At 41.5% G+C, this 12324-nt stretch overlaps 1 protein-coding gene across 3 annotated transcripts in view; it reads left to right on the top strand.

Moving 5' to 3' along the window:
- KCND3 (potassium voltage-gated channel subfamily D member 3) overlaps nt 1-12324 on the top strand; it is a 933785-nt gene that overhangs the window by 598750 nt on the left and 322711 nt on the right. For all 3 annotated transcript variants that reach the window (XM_069238665.1, XM_069238663.1, XM_069238662.1), the window contains exon 3: nt 11848-12010. In XM_069238665.1, coding sequence (XP_069094766.1) covers nt 11848-12010 — 163 coding nt within the window. The remainder of the gene's footprint in view (nt 1-11847; nt 12011-12324) is intronic.

Raw genomic sequence — 12324 nt, 5'->3', positions numbered from 1 at the left:
CAGATTTGTTACAAACGAGTTCCCTTTTGCCCTCCAACTCTATCCACCTCGGACCACTTTAGTCCATTCCACTTCAAAAGCATTCGAGTCAGGCATCTTTTCTGACACAATCATTGAATGTCCCATAAACCAGCAGAGACAAAAAGCATAGCATAGACCCCTTCATGTAGGAGATGCGTGACAGTAGGGATTTCACTGACAAATATCTTAGGATGCATTTCGTCTCATTTCCATTGGATCTCTTTTGAATTTGGAGATGGTCTGGCAGTTGGCTAAGGTAGGGTAATTAACTGTTTAAAGAAGGGTGAAAACATGGGAGCATTTCAGTCACAAGAATGAATAGCTCATGAATTCACAGGTTAGTTCTGACAAGAAAAAGTCCATAAATCATACCTACAAAACCTAAAAATGAAAACTGACATCTGATAGCAGATTTATTATTTTCAGACCAGGTTACATTCTTGATTTGATTGTGAGACTAGCTATTGCCACTGTTCCAGAGTTCTAAATTAAGAAGTTTGTATTTCTCTTGAAGCATTGGTTCGGCAGAGTGGATGACAGGTGTAAGTACATCTCTGAACTACATTAAAGTCGCTTTAAATAGGTGTAAGGGTATTGTGTTCCATAATTTTATAAGTGAAACAATGCAATAAGCGGGTTTCTTGCACTCTGGTTATTAATATTTTATTCCAGATTCTGCTTGAGGCGCACCCTGGCCATGACACACTAAAATTAAGAAAGCTATTCAATAGGTAGCTTCTCCTAGTTCATCTGTGGCCCCTTAAGTGAGTTTCTCATGTGTTGAACATACTTTTTCAATATATAGAAACTAACATTGAATCAACAGATCCACTCCATGGGCTACCAGGAACACGCTTCTTATGAATGGCTTGCATATCTCTGAATGAAAAAATAACAATCTCTTCCTGAGACTCAATTTGGTGATACTTTCATTGACCCCTCTACTGTTTGCTCATAGAATAGAAGCAAAGGTCCTGGGGTGATGTTTATGAAGCCAGGAGCATTAAGGCCAAAGTATTTTTATATAGACAATACTAGCAGGAATTAGCATGACATATCACACACAACAAAACACCACTAAGATAGGGTCCAACTGGCTTATAGGGCAATATGACAGTGCCCAAGGGGCTGGTCTGAACAGATCAATATATGGGCCGGTTTTTTAGCTGTTTGTGTGCCTGTTTCATACTACAACAAATATTACTTGCAGGAAGCAAAACTGCATACAGTCTCCCATATCTTGCACACCACTTATACAGCTTGTGCTTATAAGTTAAAAACTGCCCTGATTAGCAAAATGCACCTCTTTTTTAGCTACCTGATTCTCTACTGGGGGCCACTTTTAATTTGGGCCCTGCATCTATTTTCTGTCCGGCTCGATTCAGCGTCAATCTACAGCACTGCTCCGCTACCACTTTCCTTGCTTCTAAATACAGTCGTGTGCAGCCTTGCCACATCCTTTATATGCCACAACTCCCTCAGGATGTCAAGGTATCAGACCTACTCCAGGCTTTAAAATTAAATGTTCTCATATGTCACAACATCCGCCTGCCAATACCTTGTAGATAATGCTCAGATGCTTCTTTGTCCGGAGAGATTCTGTTTTTGTGCACAGAGGGCTCTTCTCTTCACAGTCACCTTTAAACATTTACTTAATTCTTCAACATTGACTTTCTGACAGAATTCCTGGAAGCTAGGTGCGCTGGTACCTCATTTATCTATTTTTAGGTTTCCAGGGTAGTATCTAGCCCAAGTGAACATCACCACATTTCGCAGAGATGGGACCTACAGAATGCAATAACAGTTTATTTAGAGGCGTTTATTGAGAGAGTAGGCAACACATTGCAAGGGGTCAATAGGTGGAACTCAAATTAATCTGTAAAGTGCTTCCAACCGATTGTTTAAGAAGGCTTATGTCAAAGAAAATATGTCAACCTTGAGTTGTCAAAAATATAGGAGGGCTAAGAACCGGATAAACTCCCTGATCTAATACCAGCAGATATTGGGAGAAGCCCATCTCAACCTTGCCAAGCTCCTCTTTCAAGTTATTTTGTACAACCAATAGTGCACGTCAGTAACACAAAAAGGGGTGTGCGAAATTTAAATTTCACCTGCATAGGGTTATGAACTTCTCACCAAAACCTTTAAAATGGGTAATAGACCAAGTTTGTTTTGCAAAGCTTATATTCTCATTTTTTACTAAGCTTGCAAAGTTCTTCCTGAAAATGCTATGTTTGGGAGGAAAAGCTGTGAAACTTTATAAACCCAAATATTAATTAATGTGTAACTGAACTGCTCTTCCTAGTCCCCGCTGCCTACTCCGTCCCCTATGTTTGTGTCTTATCACTCCTCTGAATCCCACTGTCCTTACAACTCTTGATATTTATAACCTTCTTCAGGCTCTGCCTCTAAATATTCAGCATATGTCCCCAACTCTGCGAATTCAAACTTTTGTCTGTGAATGCTAGAATTTGTGCAAGATACAGTTGAAACTGACAAAGAAAATTAATAAGGGGGTGGGGGCGTTTGAGAACAGTGCCTGCACAGTGGCAAAATTAAGGCCCAGATTCAAGAGGGCCTAGTGACTCCTTGTGCCACATTAGCGTCATTTTTTAATGATGCTAATGTGGCTCAACAAGGCCAAATTTGCTGCACCATATTTACAGAGTAGCACGATGTATGCATTGTGCCACTTTGTAACCACTTGCGCCATATTATGACTGCGTCAGGCATAATGTATGCAAGGAGGGCGTTCCCCCATTAGGGGGAATGCAAAATGGCTTAGTGGAATCTAAGAGATTCCAGCGTGCCATTTTTAGCGGCTATTTTTAGCACCTGCACCGAGCAGGTGTAAAAAGCGGGTATGCCATTGTTTTCAATGGGCGCCGATACACTCTGCAGGATTAGCACCAAAATTGTGGCGCTAATCCTGTACAGAACATCAATAGCGTCAACAACGTTGATGCTATTGCCTCTGCCCTGCGCCATAGTGCGCCATATTATAAACACAGTGCGCACACAGTGGTGGTAGAGGGGTGTAAGAAAAGTGCACTGCATTGGGTGCAGCGCCACTTTTCTTAAATTCGGGCTTAAAAGCAGATCAGAGTTTGTATCGTTCATTGTAGGGATTGCTGTTATTGGACTAAGTTTGCAGTTCTTTGAAGTTGATGTTTAAAATTATCACACAATGAGAAAGAGTGGTTGTGGTACTGAGTAAGAAACGTGTTATTGCAAAAATATGGTGCGGGACTTATTCTGCAAATCCAAAAATGACTAATGTATTGGCAGCTGAATTTAGTCTGCCTGCGTGGAGCCCGGTCGGGCTGCAGTGTTTGCCTTGTACTGAAACGAATATAATGTGATTGTGCGTGCTGTCACGAGAACAAATCCACCAGGCTTATTGTCAATCCTTCACTAACTATAAGAATAAATGGGCAAAGGGTGGACCCTGCTCATTCGGCCTGTAGATTACAGCATCATTCCTGCAGTGACAGAGGCCAGCTGCCTTCACTGCACTGCTAGGATACAGAAGTTAGGTCCAGTCTAACTGCACCACTAGGGTGATACTATCCATCGTGGTGAAACACAAATGGCAGAGACCTCCTTCAAAATATTTAACTCGGACCACAGCAGTTTGATAAATTTGCTACAGGTTGCAGGGTGTGGGGTGGGGGGGGGTTGTGGGGGGAGGGGGAGTGTAGTTCTCAATGGGATTCATGTAGATTCCACCCAGGCTCGGAAATTCATGTCTTAGACGAATTCAAGCACGATGCCTCGTATGATAAATTCAGATATTTATTTCCCACTATGACCAAGAAGGGCCATTTAATGATGAAAAATAATTGTTCCTTAAAAATTCACCAAACACCAGAATAATGATTCATTGATTTGCCATTTTTTGACCGATCAAGGAAAAGAGCAATGGCTTCTTTACAATGCCCCCCTTTCAAGTATGAATCTTTGATTCCTGCATCTAATCTGTACCTACTCAGATCTAAGAATACACCCACTCTGGATGCAGAGTTAATGAAATGCTCCGTGATCTGTAAACATGGCTTTTATGGAACTGAGGGATCACACATTCCTAATTTAGACGCAAGTAGTTAGCTGTGCATCCCAAATTCACCAGCCTAGCACTTAAGAGAAACCCACAAGTGAGATGTCCCATTTGGTTAGAGCTGGCAGAATATTCTACCTACCCCAAAGCTCCCGGTTGGTGCAGTGAAGGACTGGTTTCTGTAGAGTGAAGTAGTTACTCATGATTCAAGAGCACAATGCCAGGCATCCTTTTCGAAGCTTCTTTCGCTTCACAGGGGATGGTTACTGCAAAGGCAAGAGAGGCTTAAGATTCTGCGGCAAGTTTCTTTTAGTGTGGCCCCACTTTGTCCTCTCACTCCTAACATCAGAGAACCCAGGTTCCTGCTTTGATAATAGCATGATAGAATGACTAAGAACGCAGCATAGCATCATACGTTAGGAGTGATCCACCAATAAATGCAAAATGGAGGAAGAGGTAAATAGTGGAGAGGGGAAGTGTAACGGTCATGAGCGAACAGCAAGGCCAGTCTTCTGAGTCAGGGCAGTGACTTGCCAATTGTTTTCAGGCTGACCCTGGCACTTGCAGGGTACCAGTTCTAATGTGCAGCAGCCATTACACTGCTATTGGTAGAGATTGGAGAAAGGCGCAGAGACTCCTGTGCAAAACTGGCAAGATGCAGGGTGTGATGTGTAGGGCCAGACTGGCCATGAGGCGTTTTGGTGGCCGGGAGGGTGGGGGCCAGTTTCACTGCCTTGCTCGACGGATTTGTTATGTCCCATTCAACAATGCAAACATTTATGGCTTTAAAGCATGCTTAAAGTATATTTTAAAACCATTTGTTTTTAATTGTTTTTTAGAAGCGCTGAAAGCAGTAACACGGTCAGCACGAACCCAGCAACTGTAAGCATTGTCAAAGCCAATAGGTCTCATCTATGCAAGAGGTATCGGCTTTGAGAATGTGTTTTAGTCATGTTGTCAAACAACGTGGCTGCTGTTCAGCATGGCTAAAAGTTAGTGGCCTGGAGAAGAGTGGTATGGACTGCCGTAGAATGGAATGGTGTAAAGTGGAGTAAAGTATTGTAGAGTGGAGTGGCAGAGAGTGTTGTGCATTGGAGTGGCATTTTGTGGGACCATGTAGAGTGGCAAGGAGTAAAGTGGACTGGGGTAGAGTATATTGGTGTAGAGTGTTGCAGAGTATAGTGGTGTACAGTGCAGTGGCTTTGAATTCAGCAGCTTGCAATGCAGTGTTGTAGAGTGGAGTGGCGCAGAGTGGAGTGGTAAAGATTACAGTGACACAGATTACAGTGGCACAGATTAGAGTAGAATGGTGTAGAGGTTGGTGGCACAGAGTGCAGTGGCATAGAGTGGTACAGAGTGTAGTGGCATAGAGTTGAGCGATGCAGAGGGCAGTGGCGCAGAGTAGAGTTGAGTGGCATAGAGTGCAGTGGCATAAAGTAGTGCAGAGTAGGTAGCATAGGGTGATGCAGAGTATATTGCCATGCAGTGCAGTGGCAAAGAGTGCAGTGGCATACAGTGGAGTAGTGCAAAGTAGAGCGGCTTGGAGTTCAGTGGCAGAAAGTGCAGTGTTTCATATTACAGTGTCAGAGTGCAGGAAAAGAGTAGAGTAGAGGTAGAGAGCAGTGGTCATAGAGTACAGGGATGCAGAGTAGGGTGCAGTGGCTTAGAGTACAATGATATAGAGTGCAGTTGTAGAGAGTGCATTGGCGTACCTTGTAGTGGTTAAGAGTAGAGTGGCGTAGAGTGCAGAGGCATTGAGTGGAGTGGTACAGAGTGGATTAGAGTGATATAGAGTGTAGTGGTGTAGAGTAGATTGTTTCAGAGTAGTGTGCAGTGGTGTAGAGTTGAGTGGTGCAGGATAGAGTGCAGTTGCATAGATTGGCATAGAATGTAATGGTGCAGAGTAAAGTGGTGTAGAGTGCAATGGCATAAAGTGCAGTGGGGTAAAGTAGATTAGAGTGACATACAGTGGATTGGTGTGGAGTGCAGGGGCAGAGAGTTGAGTATTACAGAGTAAAGTGCACTGACATTGAGAGTACTGTCATACAGTGCAGTGGCACAGAGTGCAGTGTTGCAGAGTGTCATAGAGTACAGTGGCATAGAGTGGAGTTGTGCAGAGGAGTTTGGTGTGGCCTGGACTGGAGTGCAGTGGTGAAAAGTGCAGTGGTGTAGAATTGCAAAGAGTGCATTGTCATAGAGTAGAGTTTTATGGGGTAGAGTAGAGAGGCATAGTGTGAAGTGGAGTAGAGAGCAGTGGAGTGGTGCATAGTGCAGTGACATTGAGTGGTGCAAAGTAGAGTGGAGTGGTGTGGAATGCTGCAGAGTAGAGTGCAGTGGCATAGAGTGGAATATTCATGGTCTGGTAGTACACTTCCATTACGCAAAATTAATTGAAATGATCATTACATTTGCACAGACATACAGTTTTAATAACAAAAGTATACAGTGCACAGACAGAAATGTGTGGAAATTGCACCACCTTGTTTAATGATTCGTTTTGATCATACTAAAGTATTTGTTTCAACAGGCTTCAGCAATAACAAAAAATGTGTGTCATTTGTATGTTCATAATTCTGATATATTCTGAAATACTTACACAGTTCATTTAAATGTTAATGTGTGCTAGAAGAAAACGTTTTCATAGCCCCACTATCCAGTAAGTTTGTCACATAAATCTTACTTTGAAGTCAGAGAAAGAAGGGTAAACAAGCATCCTTGGAGTACAGTGCCTGGCATTTGACTTCCTCTTTGAATGCACTGCAAATGTGACAAGATAAGAATGGGACTTGCATCCCTGTTTACAGAAAGGGACCTCTCGGAAGGATTCTGTGAATAAGGTTTTGGCAAGGGAAGGACCAAACTCAAGCTGGCCAGCCTAAAACAAATACAGCCATCTAATGGAAAGCAAGAAAATGCGAGTTACAAAACAAAGAGCCAATGGCAAGCAACAGACCAAATGCATTCCTAGGTCAACTTTCTGAATGTCCTCAAGATCTCTATAGCAAACCAGACAGCTCTGCTTATCTGGTAGGCTGCGACCTAAAAAGGCCCATAAAACCACTCCCACCCTTACAGCCCACAGAAATGCCTTTTGCCGAGTAGGCCAGTCAAGCCTTTAAAAAGGTTGCATATTTTACTCTGTTGTTCATTCCTATTTTACTAGATCATTTGTCACTCCTTTCCTTAGTGAAATTGTACACACTCTGTTGCGCTTGTGGCAATGCACCATAAATATGCGCTCAATAAAAAAATACATAATTACATATAAAAATAAACAAATACCTCCATATATGAATAAATGAAAACTAAACATATATTTAATACTACAATCATATTGAGCAAAACTATCAGTACAAGCACATTACTGAGAAGCTGAATTGCTACTATATAGAGGTGATGTACTGATAATTTACCAGTAATCTTCATTACTCTAATTATCCTTCCTTGTCCAAGTATTTACTTTAATGAAGCAGTCACACCTCTCCCGATGCACCATGTGAGTAAGCTGCAAAACATACGTCCACACAACAATCTCCTTTTATTCCCAGACTCCATCTACTCATCTGTGGCCAAAGGGTGAGGGAGCTCGCATCACATCTTATCATTCTAAAGCCAAAAGGAATCAGGACACAATAACTGGAGTGAGGGTATCATTTGAGTACTGGGACAAGGAAAAATAACCAGAGTAATGAAGACTACTGGTAAGTAATCAGGACATTATCTCCTCAATCCTACCTCCTTCCAAAGCTTACTTTGAGGAGTATATACTAAAGCTAATAAGGTTGCAACCTGACATAAAATCTCTACCCTAAGGTGCTGCTAACATATACTTATTTAATGAGGAAGAAACCACAGGAGAAAAATTAGTGTTCTAAAGTTTTGATTGGAACTTAGGTCTCAAAGCTCAAACATTTTTGATTCATTAAGTCTGAAGCGTAATATTTCATAGAGGTTGCAGGGACCACACAGGTCACTGCATGACAAATGCTTTGATTAGAGGGAAGCTGGTGTTTCACGAGTGGAGCATCCCTGAACAGTTTCTGGTAAAGAAGCACCTTTTGATTGATAAACCCAAGAGATAATAGCCTGAATCAAACGGCTTAGGGAGGAAGTAGATGGATAATAGTACAGTACAAAATGACCAGAGTTGACACAAAAAAGTCACAAACCCTGAATTCAGCTGGCAGAGAGAGAAAGTATTTCACTGCCCAGGTGACATTCAAAAGATGTAATTTGTGTTGCTTAGCTGAGAAAGGAGCAGGAACAACTATGAAGAACAATCTCCTTGTCTATATGAAAAGAGGTAATCTTTATAGAAAACCTACATACAAATGAAGAACCAAACTGTCCAGGAAGAAATGCAGATAGTGAGATTTTAAAGAGAATGATCCCAAATCATGTGACCTGTGTGCTGTGGGAATGACCACTAGAAAAAAAACATAAAAAATCTGAGATTTTGGAAAACCTAAAGTAGTTCAAAGGGTGGATGCTGTAAAGCTTTGAGGGCCAAAGGTGAATCCCAAGCATGTACAACTGGTCAAAGAGAGTGACATATTAGAGAAAAAACATTTTAGAAGCCAATTCTCCAATAGTTCCATATTAGGTTACTCCGGTGAATGAAACTGAAGAACCAACCTAGGTTCACAAGTACAGGGATCCAGGGATTTGCCTAAACATCAGGAGTAAAAAGGCATCCTATATAGAAAATGTGATCATCTAGTAAAATGACAAAAATATTTCTGGACAGATGCTACAAGAGTAGATGGGAAGCCTAGATGTTGGAGATCCCTCCTGTTAGCTTTCAGACCGAGGGATGGAGATATTAAGGCAGGAGAAAACTCTGGAGAAAATATGGATCTAGAGGATTGGGCAAGCAAGCTCTTTTGGGCCCTTAATGGACAACTAAGAATCAGAGATTCAGCGATTGTGAAGGAAGGAATAGAAAAGAAGGCCAAGGAGAGGTCAGTGCACTCACTCCCCAAGCACCCAACTCTAGAAACAGGGCAAAATAACTGGGGAGTAGCATGATGTCAGGGCTGGCAAAGAGATCCACCACTGGAGTACCAAACCTTCTACAAATTGCTTGAAAAATTGTACAAGATAACTTGAAATTGTGAGACAGAGGAAATTGGCAGCTAAAGTGATACTCTGTCACATTGAGAATTCCCTGAATATTGAAGGGAGTCAGGGATAACAGTTGTTTATTCTAAGAGGTGATTCGGATAACTAAGGCAGCTAGAGAAGCCATACCCGTTCCTGGCTGTTTATGTAAGACTTGGCTACTGAGTTGGCTGTCTGCCTCAGAACTGCCTGTTCTAATGTCATCCATGAAAAACAGAGGCAGGTTCTGGACTGCTGCTAACGTTCCAATTGAAGAAGCAATACTATCTAAGTGAGGCCACTTATCCTGAATTGAAAAGGACCAACCCCAAGGCTGTACCCACCCTACCTTGGTGCTTCTGTAGTGATTCTTACAGTTTGAGAAAGGGACAGAGAAACTCCTCTTTTGAGATTTACAAAGTTTAGTTTAACCTCAGTTGAAGTCTCCAGATCTGAATAAATAATTGGAGAATGGTCCAACTTCCACCAGGGGGACAGAGTAAATGACTCCATTGCCCTGACGGAGGTACTGCCTGCCAAATTTAGAAATGTCCATTGGCCCAAAGGACATTTGAAGTATTGACAGGAACTGCCATAATGGTGGTACCTGCCAAGGCATTGTCAGATTTTTCCTGGCAGTGACAGACATTGAAAAACAGCTGTATGTTCACCCATCTAAATTAGATGGGCAAACATACAGCCAACTCTTCGACTGCACTTACTCCCTTAGTCTATCAGGCAATTTTGATCACAGAGAAGTCTCTGCAGTTGTCAAACTATGATCCACTCGCATTTGAATTGGACTGGCAGACCATAATGTTGGGCAGGAGTGAGCTCCATCGCCACTGCCACGTAGTTCCCTTTCCACCACCACCATATAAAATGGGCCATCTGAATAATTGAAGGAGCTACTGGAATAGCACCATTGGGAAGAAATAAGAGAATGTCTGACCGATTTAGCCCTCATGCAGTTGAACCCAGGGAACCATAAATACACAGGATGCCTGCTGGAATGACAAAAAAAACTAAATTCAAACTAAGGATCTGCCTCAAGTATAGAAAGCTTATGAATTAGATCCTATCAATTGTGGGACTTACCATATCTCCCTGTAGACAAAGTCAGTTCCTGGCTGGAGCACAGCTCTCAGATGGAATACTGTATAGCCAAATTCCCAACTTTGCCACTCTCATCTTGGGCAGGTAAAACAATCTCTGTGGTGTCTGGACCATCTTTAGCCTGAAATTCAGATCTTGAGATGGAATGAAATGGGATTTCTTTGTGTTGATTAGAAATATGTTATACCAGGAGCTGGCAACCCCTTACTGTGTCTTGAGAGGCAGTACTGTAGCAGATGAAGAATGGATCACCCAATTGTCACGAAGGGCTGTATTATGATCCCAGAATTGGAGAGCACTTCTTGATAGATTTTTGCAACCTTAAAAGCAAATGTTGCATAGTCTTAGAAAAATGTTAATTAAATAAATCTAATTAGACAAGGGACCATTTTTTTCCTTGGATCCAGAGATGTCATCAGTGACCTGTTACTTGTGATGTAATTAATGATGTTGTGTTAAATGTTATCAATAATGTCGTGCGTGGTTATGAGCAGTCCATTGTACGGTGTGACTTGTCATCCTTAGAGCTTACCCTAACTTCAAAAATGTCAGGGTTTTTAGATTTTGCGTTGTAACCTCACTTTAGCTTTGTTTTTGTTTAGATATGTTTGTAAAGAGTTCATCCATGTTTCGCACGTACTGATTACTGCAAGCCACTCTGAACCTCATTAGGAGTGCCCCCATGTGGGGTGGTTAATTCTGCACCACTACAACAACAAAAACATTTGACGCCTCAGCCGTGTGAAATAAATGTGCAATATGGGTTGAATCCGGAGAATACACTGAGTGACAAGGAATTATCAATTTACCTGGTAGCTGTTGATTCAGTGCTAAGCCTTTTTTGGCTCTTGCAGTTCTTATGCCTCTCAATAGTGATTTTCTGAAAGTAAGTGTGATTTTAGCCTTTGCTTGGGTTAGCGGCTGTAAAAACAGGTGGCAAATCGCTATTTAATAACAATTGGCAGCCTCAGTTTTCCCGCTAAGATTGATTTTAATAACACAGTGGCTAAAGGCTGCGTGATATCCTTTCCTGTGATGTTATACGTGTCACAGGGCACGTGACGTCTCTTTTACAGTACGCAAACCTTAGGTAAATGATTTCAGTGGGCTGTACTTGTCAAACCACTGATACCAGCTAGTTTTGAGCTGAGTATTTGTCAAGTTTCCAAGTAATGTGAATTGTATGTCTTCCGTCATAAAATATTAGAAAACAGAGATATACACATTGTTGGGAAGACAATGTAGGAGAGGAAATGACGTGATTTGAAAGCACAGTTATAAGGGAAAAGGAGAAGGAATGTTTTACATAGAAATCAAGAAGAGGCATATCCAAAAGGGGAATGACAATACGTAGGATCAACGCTAATGTTTAATTTAAAAAGACAACTTGCCATAGAAACACAAGCAAGGATGGTTTCTGTCTTACGAAACAAACTGTAGCAGCCTGCAGTTCGCGGATGTGTGAAATGTGTATCAAGAGAATTGATAATCACAATATCTGTTTTGAATATGTGAGTGACAGAGTGACACATTTCATATTTTTCCGCCATTAGATATGGTGACATGGTGCCGAAGACAATCGCAGGGAAAATATTTGGTTCAATCTGCTCTCTAAGTGGAGTGTTGGTCATTGCCCTGCCTGTGCCAGTTATTGTCTCCAACTTCAGCCGAATTTACCATCAAAATCAAAGGGCCGATAAACGAAGAGCACAAAAGGTAACGTGACTTTCTTTGTTTCAGTGTCCAAACGTTGTTTGTCATTGTTTCAAATTAAAGTAGCACTGTTGGATTTTACAGAATGTGAATATTGAAAAATTGTGACTCATCTCATAGCTACATAGCAACAAATGGTCTCTGAACGCATTGTGGGCTCTTTAATTAATTAGGATCTGTCTTTTTCTTTGTTCATGTTTCAAGAGAAGACTGCTTGTGATATTGATGTGATATCCTCTGCACAGATTTTAATGCACATGTAAAAAAAACTAATTAACAACTTAACAAAATTGCAAATTTAGAAACTTGAAAATATT

Source organism: Pleurodeles waltl, chromosome 6 (genome assembly GCF_031143425.1).
Source record: "Pleurodeles waltl isolate 20211129_DDA chromosome 6, aPleWal1.hap1.20221129, whole genome shotgun sequence".
In the NCBI taxonomy this organism is placed as follows: domain Eukaryota; kingdom Metazoa; phylum Chordata; class Amphibia; order Caudata; family Salamandridae; genus Pleurodeles; species Pleurodeles waltl.
Note: the sequence above shows the minus strand (reverse complement) of the source record. Positions and strands in the feature narration are given on the sequence as shown.